The following is a 20,015-nucleotide window of genomic DNA, read 5'->3' as shown; positions in this document are numbered from 1 at the left end:
TCAGTTTAATGTAAATGGCATACCGTATGTATTTATATGTATAGTGACAGCTGAACATTTTTGTTGTATTTTGTGTGTTGTGTAATTAAGCTGTTTTTTCTGTGTCATTTGGTTTTAAAGGATGCCATGAAGCTCTCCACCCCACAAGCAGCAGGATTGGCTGTGACCACAATATATTTTCCACCCTCCTGCTTCCAACCTCCACAGCTCGCTGCACAGGGCTGACTTCAGGTATGCTTGTCGTGCTCCTTTTTGGCCCGTTTTTAATTGGGTTTCCCCCTGAAGTACTTCCAGAAAGACGACGGGATGATGCACCAAAAAGCCTCCAGATTGAATCAAAAAGCTCTGTGTTTCTCTTGATGGCGATGACAGAGCGAGGATGGGCAGGGCATGGCTTACATCCCAGCGTCATGGCGAGGAACTGGAGTCTGGAGAACCAGTATGTCTTCCTCTCCTCTCTCAGAGAGCTCTGTTTGTCACTCGCTATCACCGTCTGTCACGCCACAGAGCGCCGTGGCCACACACTCTCCTCTCATGCATCTTTCCATCCTGGCCATGATGGCAAAACCCTCCCTCACATACTCAGCACCTCAAAAGGGAAACATGTCATCCTTCTCTTCTCACATGGCGCTAAAAAGGCCCCAGCCCTCCCGAGGGAGCTCTACTCTTCCTCTGCCGATCGATCAGCTGAACCCTCGCCTTCATTCATCCACCTATCTATCCGTCTTCCTGTCTTTACGCCTTGCCATTTGTCTCCAGTCTTTACCACTTGTCTGTATGCTCACTGAGGATCTCTCAATAGCTTTTGCTAGTAATCAATATGTTGTGTACCTCTCTGTTTAGAATATAAATAATGAATATTAAGGGTTTTACTACAGAGCAAAAAAGCAGGACATCCTGCAGCCAGTATGTACTCATTACATACAGTGAGTGGAAATTCCTCCCACTGATGCAAATCTTTCACTTTGTAATGAATGCAGCATGTTTGGATTTTGCTCTCCCTTGCAGTTCTCCTCGAAATGTTCCTTAGATTGCTTTTTTCCTCCGCATTCAACCCCCACATGAGGAGTATTGATCGCTCTGGTGCACTAATTATCCTGCTTGGCCTTGGATGTCTCTGTGAACCGCAGTCAGCCTTTGATCGACATGTCTGGATTGCTCGCGTTACCGTTAAAAAAAAGGAAAGAAACTGTTGTGATTACAGAATTACGAGTACGTTGGGGTTTTGACTCCTGATCTTTGTAAAACACGTGTGACACCTTCTTAAATGCCCAATCTGTCTATCTGCAGTCACTTCCTGTGCCATACAATGAGCTCTTAACTTGGCCAATCAGTGTGTGGGTGTGCATGTATGAGGGCAGCATTTACATATGCATCCATGCATATGTGATTATTCTGTATGTTTGTGTGTGTATGTGTGTGTGTGTGAGTGTGTATATGTGCACGCGCATGTGGGCAAAAGTACAGGTCGGTACATCCTGCTCTGCCACCATCTGTGCTCAGGCAGGCAACAGGCCACTTCATACACACTCATCCTCTCCATACAGCCACATAGCTCTGTGTTTGTTTGTTTATTTTTTGCATCTTAAAAATGTCTTCAGTTCTAAATAACAAACATGTGCCAGTCTGACACGCCTTTGATGACATTGTGCTATCAAAGTACTTCAAATGTGTACCACAATTAATAAGATCAGATTAATCAGAATCAGAAATGTTTTGTTGCCAAATATCTTTGCACTAGAAAATATATATTTATATATTTATTCATTTAAGTGTACAGTTGTGCAGGAATTTGCAAATTATTGTCCAGGAGCTATGACTGTGCTCAACCTTTTTATTATTTATTTATTATTTTTTATATAAAAAATATATTTATAACAGAAACAATAGAAAAATTAAGCTTTTATTATTATTTTTTAGCTAGATGCTGATTGTTTCCCTCCAGTGACTTCACTTCAGTCACAGTTATACAGATGGTCAGATGGAACATTTTATCTGTCAGCCTGTCATGTCTCATTGTACGAGGTGATATTTGTACATCACCATTTTTTCACATTCAATATTTGTCTTGTGTTGACAGTAGATGTTTAATATTAATACTGAAAGTATTAATATTATCATTAAATCACGACACGTGTTGATGCACCAGTGGGAAAACGCACGTGTGTCCTCTAACACATGAGGGAAACTCTGACCTCAGATTGAATTATACATGTATTTGCACGACATTACAATTCCACATCCATCCTCGCACTGAATGTATTTCCATGATTAGAATTTCAGTTCCGTCTGTAATTGTCAGGAATTATGGCGGTAGATTGGGAATCAATACAGAGCTTTGGAGCCGGTGTCACTGGTGACCTTTGTGTGCGCTCAGAGGAGCCTCAGCCAATGACATTTTAAGCACAAAGGTCCCCATGGAGAAGCACTCATCAGGCGGTGTGTAAATGACACTCTTGGCAAACTCTGTGTTTCTAAACAGTACTCAGCCTGGCAGAACATATAGATGCACCAAAGCTCTCTGCGGTGTATGTTCAGTATGACCCGCGCCTATACATAGTAGCGTGGAGTGAGAAAGTACTGGGTTAGAGACAGGTTACAGAAAGATGCAGACAGTGCAGACATAAATAATTCAGTTGTTCATTTAAGTATGCAGACCTGCTTTATGAGCCCTAATGAGCTGCAACATCTGTCTGCCTGGGGCTTATTGTGACCCTTGTAGGCTCTCTCCAGCCCAGTCCATTGGAGTCCTCTGTTTGGCACTGCTTTCTGAGTCCTCACCTGCAGGTGCCCTCCTTCTTTGCCACCTCTCCCAGGGAGTCAGGCTTAGTCGTGCTCAATATATGAGGCTGCACACCCCAGCGTCAATACCATCTGCCAGCTCTCCCTGGGGCACCAGCCAGGTGCTGGGCACGCTCTCACACCAGCTATGCCACAACAGCACTGCCTGCTGCGATCAGCCTCGTTGTGCCAACTGTTGATCATCATGTCCTCTCATTCCTGCCCAGAGACGCGTTATTAACCTGAGGACACGCTGTGCTTAATATAGATTTACAGCAGACTAAAGATGGATTCAGAGTTCTGTTTAAATTTTTGATGAATGCAGATAATTTCCTGAAGCCACATTGAGCCTTTGTTGTGTGTTGCTGGGCTCCTCTTCTGTGTTTGCTTCAGGTCTCCCGGGTTGTTTCCCCTCGAGACGCAGCTTGTGTTGAACCACAGCTTTCACTTTCCGGAACCAGAGTGTGCTCCTGTGTTTACTGATGCTGCCGCTCCAATGTCGGAGTATTACTCCATCACCACTGGTAACATGGGGAGTAAAACTAAACATGCAAGGAGAAAATGTGAAACTAAACTGTTGCTAAATCAGCAATTTTTACACAGGTTTTAATGTGCCCTGAATCCTTCCAGCACAGCCAAATCTCTTTACAGAGGTATCTACAATGTATTCAGATAACTCATTCATGGCTCCTCCACCAGGAGCTTTGCAGGAAGCTGAAGTAGGAAATGGGGCAGAAAGGGATGAAGGTGGGGATGGATGAGTAAGGGGCTTATACTTGCTCATGCTTTACTTTGTTATACTTAATTTTTTACAGCTTTATTTCATTATCTAGGTGGTACAGATTGTGTAGTGTATTGTCATGACAACAGCTATTCTTTGTGTTTCTCGTTGCAATGTTTCCTTTATTATATGTAATGTAGAGGTGTGGATTGTTGATTTTCTGTACAGACACTCCAATGCTTAGCTGTCAACATGTTCCATTGATTCAGATCTGAGTCCAGTCACAAGGTGTCAAAACACTGTCATATCTTATTACCTCGTTAATGATGTTTTGTTCTGTCAGAAATAGTCATATATATAATTGAATATTAGAGTCATTAAACACAGCAAATCATGGAATAATTGCTTTGTCACAAATTGCCACAATTACAGTCACTTTAATAGATAACAGTATGTCACATACTTCTTGCTTCTCTGATAAAGATTTGTATCATCTTAAAAAGATGGACACTGAGTTACAGTGGATTTCATCCCTACTGTTTTCCTGCATTGATACTTTTATGCTTTTAGATTAGAGAGCACACAAAAAAAGCATAGTAGTCACACACATCCAAAAAACGTTTAAGTTAGGCGCTGGACCAATAAAAGATAGCAATAAAAACGATCTCTGTATACAGTGTGTTGTTCCCCTCCTCTGTGAATATTTGTGGTCTGTTTTTCTATATAATTCATAGGAATATCCTATTTTATTATAGAGGCACTTCAACTGAGATCTAGCTGTTTAGATCCAGCCATATAGAAGATATGATGGCCTCTGGCCTTGTGTTTTTCTTGTGCGCATTGAGGTCATCATCATCTCTTTGTGTAGCACATTGTTGTGCTGTACAATAAAACGAAATACATTTTAAACACAAGGAGAATAAAACTAATAACATGTCATCTTAGTAAAAGATAAAATAAAAACAGCCAAAACTAAAATCAAGATAATAAATGGGAAATAACAGTAAGATAGCAATAAAATAGACAGACAGCTCAGATAAAATCAGAATATAGAAGTACGTTTTTAGGAGAGACTTAAACGAAGCCATCGTCATATCCTTGGGCAGGTCGTTCCAGAGCCATGGGACCCTGATTGCAAAAGCTCTGTCCCTTTTGGTCCTCAACCTGGACTCTGAAACAAGCAGAAGACCTCTGCCTGAGGATCTCAAACTACCCAGAGGTTCATAAGGGACTAACAGGTCTGAAATGTAATCTGGAGCCAGTCCATGAAGAGCCTTAAAGGTAATCAGTAAGATTCTAAAGTCAATCCTGAAACAAACAGGGAGCCAATGTAAAAAGGCTAAAACTGGTGTGACGTGTTAGTGCTTCTTGGTTTTGGTTTGGTTAACATAACATGCATTTCTATATGATGTATATAATGTAACTTGTTATCTGTAGCTTGTTTTTTTTTTTTTTGTTTGTTTTTTTACCAGGATCATCATGTGTCTGTCATGTGACCAAAACGTGTACTTAGAGATGATGTCTTTATATTTAGCTCAAAATGTCACTTGTGCTAATAAATTGCACATAGCATAATAGCTTCAGTGTGGAGATGGCAATGCTGACATACGGGGGGAGAAAGGCTAAAAAAATATATAGATTTTCTTCATCAAAGATTCAATCATAACAAAGCACATCTTCATGTCTACTTTGTTACAAGTCAATTTTCATTTAATTTTTTCACATGGAACACCACGGATAGCCGTGGGGCCACAGGCCTCACTTCTAAGCTCAGTTACTCAAAAAATACGTGCCCCACTTGCCTGGAGAGGGTACTAAACATACTTTATTGCTCTTTAATAATTGCTTCTCAACATTATTATCTTAATGCGGCCCCTTTTATGGCATCTGAGAAAATACTATTTACTAGCTCTCGGGAGCAGAGTGACAATCTTCGATGTGATGTGTCTTGCCACCTATGTGCCCGGTCTGTCTCTCTCCTGCTGTTTGGCTCCTTTATGAGGCCTGATTCATTGGCAGGCTGTAGCCATATGATATTAATAGATCTTTTTGCAGCCGGGATGGCTCTCTTGTGTGTTATGCTCATAAGTATTATGTTCCTGGACAATGATTGTCAAAAAGGCTTTCCCCAGACTGTCACTTCAATTTCATACTGCAAATAACTGCAGATCTTTACAGAATCTGTCATCATATGGCTGAGTTTTTTTAATACTCTGCTAGACTGCAGGAAATCAAGAGTTCTTGGTGTTACAACCCAAACTTGGCCTCGTGTTCAAGGTCACAATGTATAGCTGCGTAGAGAGGGGGACTTCATGCATAATGTATACAATATAGCATTCATTGCTAATTAGCGCTAACAGGAAAGGATGCCCCCTGATTTCCCCTGATTTTAGTCTCATTTGCATAAATATAATGGGGCACAAGAGAGTGTAAAACCCAACGTCTGTCCTCCCCTAGGGGAGGAGGAGAGGTGTTACTGGGATCTGGGTGCACAAGTGATAATTGTTAGAGATCTGCTATTCTGACGCCCAGACCATAAACTAGACGGTGTGAAGTGAACAAAGAGACTGTGGCTAGCAAATACATGCACCATGAACCTGACTTTGATGCAACAGAAAGATGAAGCTGTTCATATACTCAGCTAGATTTTGAAAAATGTGTAGAGCTATTAGTTTGTGTCCAGGCCGTCAGTACTAGACAGATGGATATTTTCCACTGTATTTAATAGGGAGAGCGTGAATAAATGCTTGTTTTAGACAAATGGAATAATTATTCAAGATTGATGGCAGCGCAGATGAGAGCAGATTGGGATCAAACTCCAGTGATTCATCTTTCTGTATGAATGTAAAAGGCTTTGATGGAAGATTCTTTTAACAGTTGTATTACCTAAAACCAGGAATCATAAAAACAGGGGTTGAATAATGGTGGTGATTTGGGGGTGGGGGTTGCCGTTTGAAGGAACGGTGATACATTATTCACAGGGGTGGGGGCCTTAAGTGCCAAATTAATTTGTTTTTTCTTTCCAGTTGGACGGCAGAATAAATGGGTGCTGTCAGACGTGCAGTAAAGTGCCTTGCATTCATTTAGACAAGTGTTATTGCTGCACTGAAGCAATAGGGTTTTAGCGAAGCGGGCCAGCCTGGTGGGTGGAAGCTGTGTAATTATCTCTGGTTCCTATGATGGCAATGATTGCTAAAACAGCCAAGTGGTCCCAGAGCACAGCAGGTGTGACTGTCAGGCTGCAGGTTGGTGGGCCTGTAGGTGGATGTGAGTGCACGCAAGCAGTTGGCGGTGCTGTGACTGAATAGACCAGTGCCTAGATTTGTTTTTTGTTCATCCGTTACTTGTGTTAATGGTCTGAGTTCAATTTATTTTATGTTGGCTAATACAGCCATGAAAAGCAAAATTCTTCTGCGGGATCAATCACCATCTGAACACTTTCTGTCTAATATATGGCTTGCATACCCTTCTCCTATACCATTGATGTAAGCACGTTTTTTTTAAACTAACTCTGTCTGATGATCTCGAAATGATTTACAACAGATTGGTGTCGACAGATATGGCGTGGCACTGATTAAAGCAGACCAAGCAGATGTTTCCATTTTTTTCTCCTTTTCTGCCATCGCCTCTATAAGCAACTCTGACAACGTGCAAATGCAGAAACACAGACATCTGCTGCATTTCAAAGGACCAGCCGAACGAAAAATGAATACTAATGGCGCCGGACCGTATTTATCTGTCTGACATTCAAAAGAGCTAAATGCTCCGCTTGTTCTCTGTGATGCAGAGGAAACTTTGAAACATGTAGGACTTTCAGTGGCATGAGTCAGATAGTGGATATAACAGATGTTTGCCAAGAGATACGGTTGCTACTGAAGCTCACAAACAGCTTGGACTGAGATATTTCTTCTACTGGTTTATTTTCTAACTCTGAATCCCTGCGTCACTTTCTGTTTGTGTTGCTCAGCTACTGTGAACAGACAGAGGCATGTAATAACTTTTACAGAAAAGTAATTTAACCCATAAGAATTCAGTAAACAAATACACATGGACTGCACAGTGTACACAAAATGCACTATAGCAGTCATGGCCAAATTGCCTGATGTTCTTACTTCTCAGGGAGAGAAGTTAGAGGTTGTCACTTACAGATGTCTCAGTATTTGGCATGATGAGTCTCTGTCTTTTAAACCTCAGGTTGATATTCTTCTTAAAAAGTTGAGGCTGATGTTAGGGTTTTATTTCAGACACAAGTCCTGTTTCTCCTTTGAGGTCAGAAAAAGACTGGTTGCTGCTACGTTTTTACTGGTTCTAGATTACGGTGATTTGTTGTACATGAATGCATCTGCACATTGTTTGCACATGTTAGATACTGCATATAATAGTGCAGTGAGATTTCTTACAAATCATAAAGCCCGCACTCATCACTGTACGCTTTATTCCAGGGCTGGTCGGCCATCTTTGACCTTTCGTAGGCTCAGTCACCACTTTTTGTGCAGTTAAAAAGCCTTACTAGGTAAACTCCCTTCTTATATTTGTACTTTGATTGAACAGAGATCTGACTGTAGCTTCAGTCTGAGGTCTCAAGACTCAGTTTTGTTGTCTGTTCCTAGTGCACGGACTGACTTCCTCTCACTTGGAATAACCTTCAAAAAGATTTCTCTGTGACACTCTCTTATAGTACAAGCACATTAGACAGCTAGTGGTGCCTGCCTCACAAAACTTCTCATCAGTGCATTACCATTTATGTAAAATATTCATCTTGCATTGATTCAGCATCCCACTTGTATGTAGGTAGGCTATGTAAGCTCAATTCAGTGTTACAGAAGACACATCTTCTTTGTAACATCTATGTTGTTTCAACACTTCAACTTAAAGCTCATGAACACACCATCAAAATAAAGACCATCTGAGGAGCATGTGAATGCACCACTGGCATTGGCTGCTGGAGGTCTTAACTCAAGTCCACTTTAATCAGGCCTCGCTCACTACGTTGTTGCACTACTTTACGATACGTTAGAGATTAATGAGCACTCTGTCATTTACAGGCTGACCTAGTATGTACTGTACACTAAATAGAGTTGTACAGAAAGATTTGGTCATTCTTTTATTCCCATCGCTACAAAATATAGCTTTTGCAGCGATGGTAGTTTGTATTTCTGTGCAATGCAAATACCAGTGCATTGAAAATCCTAACAAGGGTACAGTTTGTTATGTTGTCTCACTTCAGCCTGACAGAGAGTCAGAAGAAGATCTGTTCCTCCTCATACTGTTGTGTGCTGAGGACACTGTTTGAGATGATCAACACTTACTCGACTGACTAATGAGGTGGATTCAGAAGGGGCAAAGGGGTGGGTTGAATGTCTTTGTTAGACAGGCCTGCAGCCCCTTTCTTTGCAGCCTGCTCCCAGGGGACACCTCACAGACTGCCTAATTGAATCAAGTACACATGGTGCCTCCCCCTTCACAGCTCGGGCCCTCCCCCGTACGAGAGGAGCGAGGAGGAGAGCTCCAGCTTTGATGCTTTTGTTCTCTTCAGCCTCATGGACAGCACCAGGGGGCTTCGCTGCAACTAGTTGCCCGCTGCTGGATGGAGAGGCACATCATCACTGCAGCAGTCTGACAGTCGCTATCTCCGCAGCTGTTGTCACTACGCTCCTGTGCTGAGGCAGAAGATTGGTGTATTAGACCCTGCAACATCATAAATTGCCAGTCCAGCTATGGATAGAGGGAGCTGGGCCGAGCAGGAAGATCGAAAGGCTCAATAGCCCATTTAATCTGTCTTTGATAGAACACAGAGTAACATCCCCACAGTATAATTCATGTGTCAGTGGGCAGGTGGCCCAGACAAGCAGAACAAACACATATTTAAGAAGACAAGGATTGTGTGACTACGCATAGCTTAGTGCCTTGTACTTCCTCTGTGACTGTCTCTCTTTTTCCTCAAACACGCCCAGACTCAGACTGCATGTCTTTGGTGCTCATCGCAGTCCAGCACCCTCATTTCAGAGAGACAGATTGGAGATGTGCTTCAAGGAAAAGTCTGCTTATTAGATGGCCTCCAGATGCCAGGTTAATGAAGGATCCATTTGTGAGTCAACATTCAAATTGCAACATACCGCGCAGAGAGTCTGGCTAGAGTCTGTCTCTGAGACGTATGCAGCCTCGTCCTGCTGGCTGAACTGATTTCTATAAATGTCATGCAGTATGTTTATTTACATAAACATGTCTCTTGTGCTCCAGTTTGTAAACTTTAATCTGACTCCCTTTAAAGGGCATCTAATACAGCGCAAGGTAATGGGATTGTCTATGTTGGTTTGAATTTCAAAGGAGCTGTATGTGACATTTAGAGCATTAATACAAGCAGCAACCATCTATTTGCTAAGTAAAGATACAGTGGAGTAATGGTGTCCTGAGCAGAGAATGATTGCTCCCCCTCTGTGTGTGCTGTAATCTGAGTTTCACCCATCCTTTTAGTAGTAGCTGTCCATGCTTGTATGTTGGTGCATGTGATGGCCAAAATATATGGGAAAAGGATGTGGTGCAACATGTCTGCAGCAGAGCGCATCCATTATAATCAATTGAAGCTGCTACACTGGGCGCACTTGCCTGAATGGGCATCACACGGTTCTTTATTTTTACATGCCTGGTCCGTTTTTTTTTTTTTCTCTTTGCGCAGCCCTGCGGCCCACAAACAGGTGAAAATACAAGAACAATCTGTTTAAGATTTTGCAGGCTTTTTTCGGGATTGTTGCAGCCCATAATGCCTGATTTCGCGGCAGCTTTTTTAAAAAATTGAAAGTTGTGATGTTTTAAGCATATTGGTAGCAAACGTTACTGCCAACCATGCATATTTAATCTAATTTACCTTCAGTCTTTCAGTGCTTGCAAAAGATTTAGATGCAACAGCCTCTGTCACGGTGATTTGTCTGGTCTGTGGTCCACTAGTTTCAGCCATTGTCCGAACATGTTCATGATAGAATAGTGTTTGTCAGTTGAAGATTTTTGTTTGTGTTCCACCACAATATTGCACTGGGTGCAGAACAGTTCACCTCCGCTTTCTTGAAGAACATCAGAGAAATGTTTTGCATGGTTTTTAGCAGTAGTTTTTGTTGGTAAATGTGAGACATTAGAAACGCACATCTGCATCTTCATACCTTGAATTTGGTGACGTATGTTCATTACATTTGCACTGGGGACTGCTATGACTGGTGGAATTCATGGGAGGCTGGTCAAAATTGCGTCATACTTGTGTCCCATGTATTTCAGCTGTGAGCTCCTGGGTGCCACTGGCTGGCTAATTTCCGCAGCTCTGCACTGTACCCATATGGTGGTTACTACTGATAATACCATCCCGACCCATGGTGGTGGAATGGTGTTGTTGTGGTAGTGTAATGTCCATCCTGCAGTTACCCCCACATTTACATTGTTAGTTCTGTCAGCACCGTTGCCATTGTAAGCACTGTCCACGCCATTAGCACCGTTAGCTGCTAGCTGCCAGCTCAGCTAGCTCCAACTTGAGAGCTGTGTGCAGACACTCGGGCTTTGACTCTGAGTCATAACCTACTGTAGATAGGCTCTGAATGTTGCATACTGCTCTGTGAGATAAACCTGTAATTTTTTTTATTTATTTAAGTTTTTTTTTTTTTTTGGCTTTTTCCTTTATTTGACAGGACAGATTAGGCATGAAAGGATGACATGCAGCAAATGACCTCAGGCTGGAATCAAACCGCTGTGCAAAGACAATGCCTTTGTACATGGGATGCCCGCCTTAACACTGAGCAACTGGGCGCCCCATAAACCTGTAATCTTTGAGTCATATTACAGTAACTGTATTATGTCAGACATGGGTTATCATAAATTTGGACCATCTTTTAAAAAAAAACTAACATCTTTCTTTAATTAAAAATAAGACCATTTGTCAAGCTGACCCAGCTATGAGTAAGGCTCATAAGTATTTTTTACGAGACTCCGTTTCCAGCCAGTAACTCAATCATAAAGTTGTGCCCGGAAAGCACTATTGCAATGAACTTGGGTCAGATATGTCTAAGAGGCTAAAATGTAATTGTGGGGAACAGCTGGATTAGTCCAGGCGGTGTGTATCCGCTCCTAATGATATTAGGTGGAAGTCTGGAGGAGACCTTCCAGCACACAGCTTTCATTCTGATGAGCCACAGGACCGGGATAGTTTCAGTAGCACAAGATACAGGCTCTGTCTGCCAGACCACCATGTGAAGTCAGGAGTCTTTTATTTCAAGCGTATCGAGGTTACATAACCACTGCAACTAAATATGGATTGTTTTTTCTTAATCACATTTGATTTTTTTTTTTTATGTTATCAGTATTGAAAATGCTGATTGCCCTGACGCCAGGGGTAATGCACTGACTGTGCCATGGTATTTAACATCCAGTATCTCTACTGAGTGCTCTGTGCAGTCTCCCAATGACCCCATCTTTCCTGCTTGAGGCAAAAGGGTCCTTCACTTGTGTTGTCCCTCCCAGGCAAAAGCACCACCCAATCCAGTTAATTGTATCTGATGAACATGAACGTCACAGCACCTCTGCTTCTTACATACAACAAAACACTATGATCAGGTTAGGTTATTTAAAATAAGTAGATGGATAGTATTGTTGGTGCTCACACACATTCTCTTCACTCATGTAAGTTTTATAATTGTAGAGTTATGTGTTTTAAACTATGTATTGATTGTAAATCTACATGGGCTTTCAAAAGTCTTCTGACTGAGACTGATCAATATCCACTCTGAGTACAAATTTCAAATTCATCAGGCCTCCCTATATAGTATTGATTTTGTGCAATGGCTGCCCTGAAAAGAATCTGATTACTTTTTTCCCCCCATCAGTCAGAACAAACAGAGGCTTTATAGCAGCAGACAGGTAGACCTGCCGTGCATTAATACTTCCACTTTGCCTTTTTGTGATGTATGACTGAAAGGTGCAGACGTGAACAGAAAGAGAGGAACGTTCTCATTTGTATCCTTCAGATTTGTCGTGCATTTGATTGTCAAACCGTTCTCGTAGCATCACCACCACTGCAATTATTCCAATAATAACAGTACGTATGTGTGAAATCCTTTATGTATTTTTTATTGGCAGGGCTGCGGTACTCCCCACAGGCAGGACCCCGGGTTCAGATGCAGCATAATGTATGCAGTCCTACTCCAGCAGAGCTGCAGTGTACAGTAATTTCCCAGCCTCCTGCCGCCGGGCACTGTTGTGGTTTGAGAGTATTGCAGACAGAGGGACGAGAAGTGCGGAACTGGTCCTGAATAGTAATAGCTTCACAGACACTTTTCCACACGTTGCAGCTGTGCAATTTAGACACAGCAGAGTGAGCAGAGTCTCGCAGCACTTCTCACACACAGAGGTTTGTGTCGGTCGATTGGCTGACGGGAGATGAAATGGGGCCACAGTGACATCTGCTGGCTTTGTGCTGTCACTGTGAGGTGAGTTGTGGGTTGTGAGCATCTGGTTTTGTTTTGACTACTTTGGCCAGTACACATATTTGTCCATTGAGGGAAAAAACAGCGTCAAAACTAACAGATTTGGGTTTGAAGCTGGCAATTTAAGCTGCTTTAAATGCTTTTAATATATTCTTTTTTCTGATTATGACTCCAACCTTGACTGTCTGGTTTCTCCATTTGCTCGTGAATGCCTTTCTGCCGCGGCGTTGTAATTTCCCATCTCTGCTTTGTGCCAGAAATTGAAGACATTCTGCAGATAATGTAATCAACAAGGCCAACAGGCATTTGACATTGTCTGTAAGTGTTGGACTGAAATGTAGGCAAAGCCGAAGTGATGCAAGCTGGCCTTGACAGACAAGAGAAGGAAGAAAGGCTATGGAGCAAACCAGGCATGTGTGGGAGGGGGGATCATGAATGTGGGCGGTTCAGTCTGAGTCTAAATACGAGAGCTGAGAGCTTTGGAGACCTTGGACACTGAGGGTCATCATAAGCCAAGGTTCTGATGGCTGTTATATGAAAGAGCCCCAAGCACGTGTCTATTATTACCAGTATTTTAATCTGTGTTTCTAATAAATGCATAATGTGGCTCTTAAATACAAGAGAGAGCCATTTATGTAAATTTCCACAGGCAACACTCCATGAGTCTATATTTAACGGACAGCGGAGTCGTTAAGACAGCTCTTACCAGGCTTATTTACTGCTAATTCCTCAGTTGTTTACCTCGTTCTCCTGTTGTTCTCTGATAAGGGCGGAGCAGGGGGGCACTGGGAGTTCTTTGGCTCCTGTCTGGCGTGCAGGTTAGGCTGGGCAGCTCTGTTTGAAGTGCCATGCAGGGGCCTGTATCTGTTCACGGCAGCCGGAGCAAACCGTGTAGAACAGATTTAAAGCTATTCTGCAATTCCCACCTCAGCTAAATGTGTAACCTCGCAATCGCCTCTGAATACAGATGTGCTGCTGCTTCACAATGAAGCTGTTCCAGCAGTGTCAGCTATTGTCTAGCTTGTCTTGTATCAGCTCAGCTTCAGTGCAGATGATAATGGTCTATCATCTGTCCATCTGCACAAAGCTGGTTGTCATGAAGTCTGGCTGAATAGCTCAGCCTGGTCATTAAAGATCAGAGCATTGTCCTGCACAGGAAGAGGGTTGAAGGGTTAACGTCTCTATTGCACGTTCTTATCTGATTTTGGGAATGTAAATGATGTACCCAGAATGCACAATGTCCCGTCAGCCCCCCGTGCCTTTGCTCCCCTCGGTCGATGCGAAGCTAATGTAAGTCTTTAACCCTCTGATGGACCCCTGGCTAATGCCATTAATTCCTCTCTGCACATGACAAACGGTCTTCTCCAAGGTTGCTTAGAAGCTGTATGACTGACGAATGCATACCAAACAGCACTCTGAACAGCCGTCTACTCCACAGTAATGTACACACTGGAAGGGGAACAATTTATGTGGTCATCATTTGGGTCCATTGACCCTTTTTTTAATGGCAGTTGCTCTCCTGACCTGCTCTCCCATGCTGGGATAATCAAGATGCAGGCCTCTGGCTTTCAGACACAAAGTGTTTTCAAGATTTCCATCTCCTGACAGGATCTGGGGTGGAAGTTGGTGTTTCTGTCTAAGCGCTGCAGTCACATCAGTTGACTTGTCTGACCTCAGTCCAGTGTGTTTGGGAAAGGGTGTGTGGCTGGGTGTTGACATCATTGCATCACTTGTCTGCCCTCTGATGTAAATTCAATCCCACTGACAGTCCTGCCGAAATAGGAATGATGTATTAAACAACAGGCACGCCTGCCACTCTCTCATCAATCTTCATGCCCTTTTCACAGCCTCAGACAGGATGTGACATGCTTTTAATTTTAAGCTTAAATGTTTAATTTATTTGGATTTGTTTGTTTTTACCAGGTAATTGCTGTTATGGCTTCTTTCTGAATATTTAAAAAAAACACTCTCTAAAAAGTTTGTTGTTGGTTTCATACATGTCTCCAAATCTTAACTCCTGGGGGTCCCCTTTGCGCACATGCAACATTAGTGTTTTTATGTTTCTCTGAACTATTCAACAGCAAGCTGGCTTTGGTAAATGTCAACTGGTGTGTTAGTCATTAAGCCTCAGTTGTATAGCATTTTGGAAAGGTCATGTCGAGCCGGTGGGGAAAAGCAGTCACTGATACGCACTGTGCTGTGGCTGACTGCGACATGGACACCACCCTGCTGTTGGCGAGGCTTTAGGGTTGGTTTAGATTGCCTCATACTCCCCAGAGGCTTAGTCATACTACTTATGCATGTTTGATTAGGATCAGGGAATTCACAGGAAACACAGAAATTACAGTACAGTATACATTAAAAATTCATTGGTCTCCATATATTAGAGAAATGGTGTGCTTTCTTTAAAACTGTAATATACCATAAAACTTCAGTAATTAACTGCTTAAATCACTTAAATCAACAGGTCTATATTTGTGACAGGCGTCTATATGGGACAGGCCTTTAATTCCTTTCACACGAAACTGTTGCTCAGCAAAGATCGGGAAATACAATCAAAGTGTTTATTTAAACTAGTATGAATATTACTTGTATAAAAATTAGGCGTCGGATAGTATATCAGTTATGAATCATTCATTTGATCTAGCTCCTTCAAAAAGCGCATCAGAGAGAGAGAGTGAGTTACGGCACTCAGGGATTACAACACCCAGCATACGGACACAAAACCAACTTTGATTAATTTTTATCAAATACCCTTTGATTCTTTTGATTTGACGACCCTTATGGACTAAAGGAATATGAATAACTTACAAGGCAATCGAGGAATCGCCACATAATTTGAGGTAGCCGACAACCCATTTTTATACATCTGAAGAACTTCTATAAAAAAAATGAACTGCTTGGCAACCAGACCAGGCGTCTAATGGAGACAGATGTTTATTTGTCTAAGCCACACCAGGCTAGTAAAAGGAAATGGGTGTTTAATCGGGACTAGGATTTTAATTGAAGTTTCATGGTATTTAAAAATCTGTTTTGAATTGTAGGTTGGCTCTGTATCCTTATGAATGACTCTGATATCAGTTTAATGTCTTGCAGTTTCAGATTTTAAGTACTTTTACGTACGTTTATTTAACTTGAATATTTTAATTGTATGCTGCTTTATATTATGGACTACGTTTTTTCTTCTTTCCTCTCTCATTAATCCTTTCCCAACCCGTCAGATTTATTTGGTGTCTCTCTGGAGGGTTACACTGGACCAGAGACTAGACTAAAGTAGCTAACTGCACATAAAACTAACTCCACCTTGAGAGTAAAATGTCACTTACACACTAATACATCAATATTAGCAGTGTAATGTATCAGCAACAAGTACATTTAATAGTTTAAGTGAATATATGTTTACTGATCATACCTTTTTACTTTAATTCAAATAGGATTTTAAATGCCAGACTTTAACTTCTAATGTTTTTACATTGTCTGGATCTGTTGCAAGACTATCAAAGGCTTTTTAGAGGTGTTAAGGTGTATTTAAAAGTAAGATGACACTGTAGTTAGTTAGTAGTGAAGGAGGTAATCAGATCCTTTACTCCACTACCTCCTTCCCTACTGACTAACTAGAGTGTCAGAATCTTACCATTAAATACACCTTTGATAGTCTTGCAACATTATGTTTTGTTCTTTGATGGGAAATGTAAAAGTCATGGACCACAACTCCCTTTTTACACTGAAGCCTCCAGGAAAGATCAGTGTTTGACCGACTTAACTGAAGGTAGACTCGATATTGTGGGCTGTACTCATTGCCTTTAAAATAAGTCTCTTGAAATCCCTCAGTGTGCTTCCACCCAGGAGCAAAAGCCAGTTGAATTCACACATTGTATCAGGCTCTACCTGAGCACCTGTTGGCTTGTGATTAGAAATCAGGGGAGCTCTTCATCAGGCAAATTCAGTGTGTAAGTTGAGTAAATTTTACCTGTTATTGTCAAAAATATGATGTAGGAAGTTCAAATAATTTAGTAATCCTTACGCTGCTTTCAGCAGTTTGATGATTAAGTGTATGTGTGATTGTTTGTTGTGTTGTTGTGGAGGTCATATTGTAGCTGTATCTCCACCCCCCCACTGTTGTTACTGAGCTGTGTTTGCACTCGTTCACCCTCACCGCTCAGGGCCGACCCTGCTTTTACGTGGCTGCCCTGTTTGTTTATGGAGCGCTGTGGTTTCACGACAGCATAACCGTAATTGACAGACGTTGATTTACTGATAATCCTTGGCTTTGGTCTCACTGGATGGACCTCATGAGGAGTGTGGGCTTGGCTGTCAGCCTCACACGTCCTTGAATCAGAGCTGCATGTTGCCCTTGACTCACACCTCTCTCTCTCTCTCTGCATCCCTCCTCTCACTCTGTGTCACTCCCTCTCTCTCTTTCTCTCTCTCTATTGCAATATTTTACCAACCTTTATATCCACATAACAGCCCGCTGCAGATGTGGTTTTATTTTGCTGACAGGGCATGGGTGTGATTACATATGGTGCAAAATGTGATTCCCCTCAGGGAGAGCCAGGTAATTAAATTTTTGGTGGCACATTTCAGTCACAGCTTGTTAAAACAACAATTAGTTGCAATTCAGTTTTGCAGTGTTATTGCATGTAGAGTCTAAATGCAGATCAATTATTGCCAATTTGACTAAATTTGAATGGGGATTTTCCTACATATAATTTAGTGTAATAATTTAGTGTGGAGGGGATGCATGCCAGCCTGTCATAGATGAGGGCGAAGGACAGACTGCCATTCAGCCTGATCCAAGACGTTAGAAATATCTGTGCCTTAAGAAAACTATAGTCATTGGCATACAAGAAAGCATACCAAAAAACCCCAAACATTTACACTTAATGGATAGTGAAAGGCAATCGGATGAACTGATGAAGGAAAGTTCTAGAAGGCCTAACATCTGCCGCTGTCTAACAAATAACCAGAAGAGAGGAAATGCTGTCAAGTCCAGCACTATTGTAACTTAGCTAACACACAGCCAGTGGTGTAGTGGAGGATATACTCAGGTATACGGGGTATACCCACTTCTTTTTCTATCCAGTGACAGTATACTCACCTATCAGCAAAATAGCCCACTTCCTCATCGGTAACCTACCTATCTACCTAGTAGTACACACCTCATCAACTACCACTACACCACTGCACACAGCTAAGACCTCACTGTAACATTTCCTGTTTCAGGGCTGGCAAACTAACTGCAACCTCCTCTCTCTACTGTGGTGAAATATGTGGGGTAATGGAGGCAAAGATTGGTGAACAGGTTCGTGGTATTGCCCCCTTTTGCAGTTACATCGGAGACAAAGTGACAACAGAAAGAAACAGAACTGACAATTACAAAATATTATTATATGTAGGCTATATTATCAAGAGGATATCAATTTTTTATTATTTATATATAACACTCTAAAAAGAATCCACCTGTTCAACTCAAAAAATTAAGGTAAGTATTTGCATGTATCTGTATAAGTAGCTCCAACTCTTGCCTTACTGAGTACATCCTTTTACAATCTGACAAACCCAATTAGTTTAGTACAACCAACATGATTTGTTTTGACCTCGAAAAGCTTAATTAAGTTGAACCATCTTAATATTTATCCAAAAGTCGTATTAGTGGTTTGATTATTTTATTAAAGATATTCTAAATATTTATTTTAATTCAGTCCTATTCAAAAATGTAAAAAAAAAATTAAATTTTTTCTTGAAATAAGTTGTCAACTGATTAAAACAATTTATTGCAATGCATTTTTTGTATGCTAAAAAAAAAAAGTGTGATCCACAAACGCCATTGGTAATTTTTTAGAATGCACTGTTATCATCAATACGGGTATATTGCAACACCCCTACACTAAAATATGTACTAATTGTGGTTATTATCTTATGTAACATGTCCAGTGTCTCTCCTTGCTATGGATATTATTGAGCAGGCTTTTAGACATTTTCCCAGCACATCCTGTGTGCACAACTATCTCCGTCTGTATGCACATCTCCATCTCCAACCAACAGTGATCAAAACTAGAATACTTGTGAGAAGTGAGAAATGTCTTCTTGTTGAACACAAATCAAACTATGTCACTCTTGCTTCTCTTTTCTAATCCCATTATTTTTTTATTAAGACCTCCACTGCAGCAGCATAGACATAAAAGAAGAACGGCCACTGCTGTGCTGAATTCCTGTGGTGATGAGAGTCCAGCTGTGTAAAGCTCTACATCCTCCTCTCACAGTTTTTTCTCCCTTCCGCCTCAGCTCTCAGACAACCCTTTTACCTTTGTGTGTTTTAGCACTTTTCAAGCATTTCCGCATGGCTTGTCATGTGTGGACGGCGGCATGGGACAGTTGAGGAGGGTGGTGCTTTTACAGGGAGGAAGGATGGGGAGGATGCCGAGGTCAAATGTGCAAAAAGAGAAAAAAAAAGAGTGAAGTCTGGGTCAGAGGAAGAATCGAGTGTAAAAAAAAATAAAAGGTGGCGGACAGGAAAGGTGGAGAATGTGGACGTAGAGAAAGCTCCTGGGAGCTGCTTAGCTCTGGCAGGCTAATTGAAGCTCTGTGTGGCAGCGGACCCTGAGCTGTCACTCCAATGAAGAGCCCATTTGCTGCATTTTGCAGGCTGTGTGCTGAATTCTGATGATGTTTCAGAAAGCTCCCAGACCACAGATCGACACTGTTTCACTGAGACCCCTCCCAGGCTCTCCACAGATTACATGTAACAGAGTCAGAGGCATTCTGAACACGAGCAGCCACTGCGAAGCACAACATGCGAATAGGAATTATTTTGTTCTGAGGATTTTGTAAATTTGTCGAGGAATCTCATACATGATAATGTGATATTAGACTCCGCGGGAAGTGTTTTCACTTGTACAGGATTTCCCTCGTTGGATTAGAAAAGATTATGTCTTCTAGCAGAGCACATAGCTGCGAGCATCCAGTGAATTATTTATCATGAATTAAAGCAGTCAGTTATGAAAATATTTATCTAAAAACTGAACAGAGTGGGATTTTTATATGCGAAG

At 41.7% G+C, this 20,015-nt stretch overlaps 1 protein-coding gene across 1 annotated transcript in view; it reads left to right on the top strand.

Annotated features, from left to right (window-relative positions):
• The first annotated feature begins 243 nt into the window (after positions 1–243).
• The window catches only part of ccdc33 (coiled-coil domain containing 33), a 31,218-nt gene continuing 11,446 nt past the window's right edge, over positions 244–20,015 (top strand). The window contains exon 1 of the mRNA XM_078167864.1: positions 244–439. Within this exon, the coding sequence (XP_078023990.1) occupies positions 380–439 (60 nt within the window). The 5' untranslated portion in view covers positions 244–379. The remainder of the gene's footprint in view (positions 440–20,015) is intronic.

The sequence above is a fragment of the Epinephelus lanceolatus genome, chromosome 5 (genome assembly GCF_041903045.1).
Source record: "Epinephelus lanceolatus isolate andai-2023 chromosome 5, ASM4190304v1, whole genome shotgun sequence".
Taxonomy (NCBI): domain Eukaryota; kingdom Metazoa; phylum Chordata; class Actinopteri; order Perciformes; family Serranidae; genus Epinephelus; species Epinephelus lanceolatus.
The sequence above is the reverse complement of the archived record's forward strand: the minus strand, read 5'-3'. Positions and strand labels throughout refer to the sequence as shown.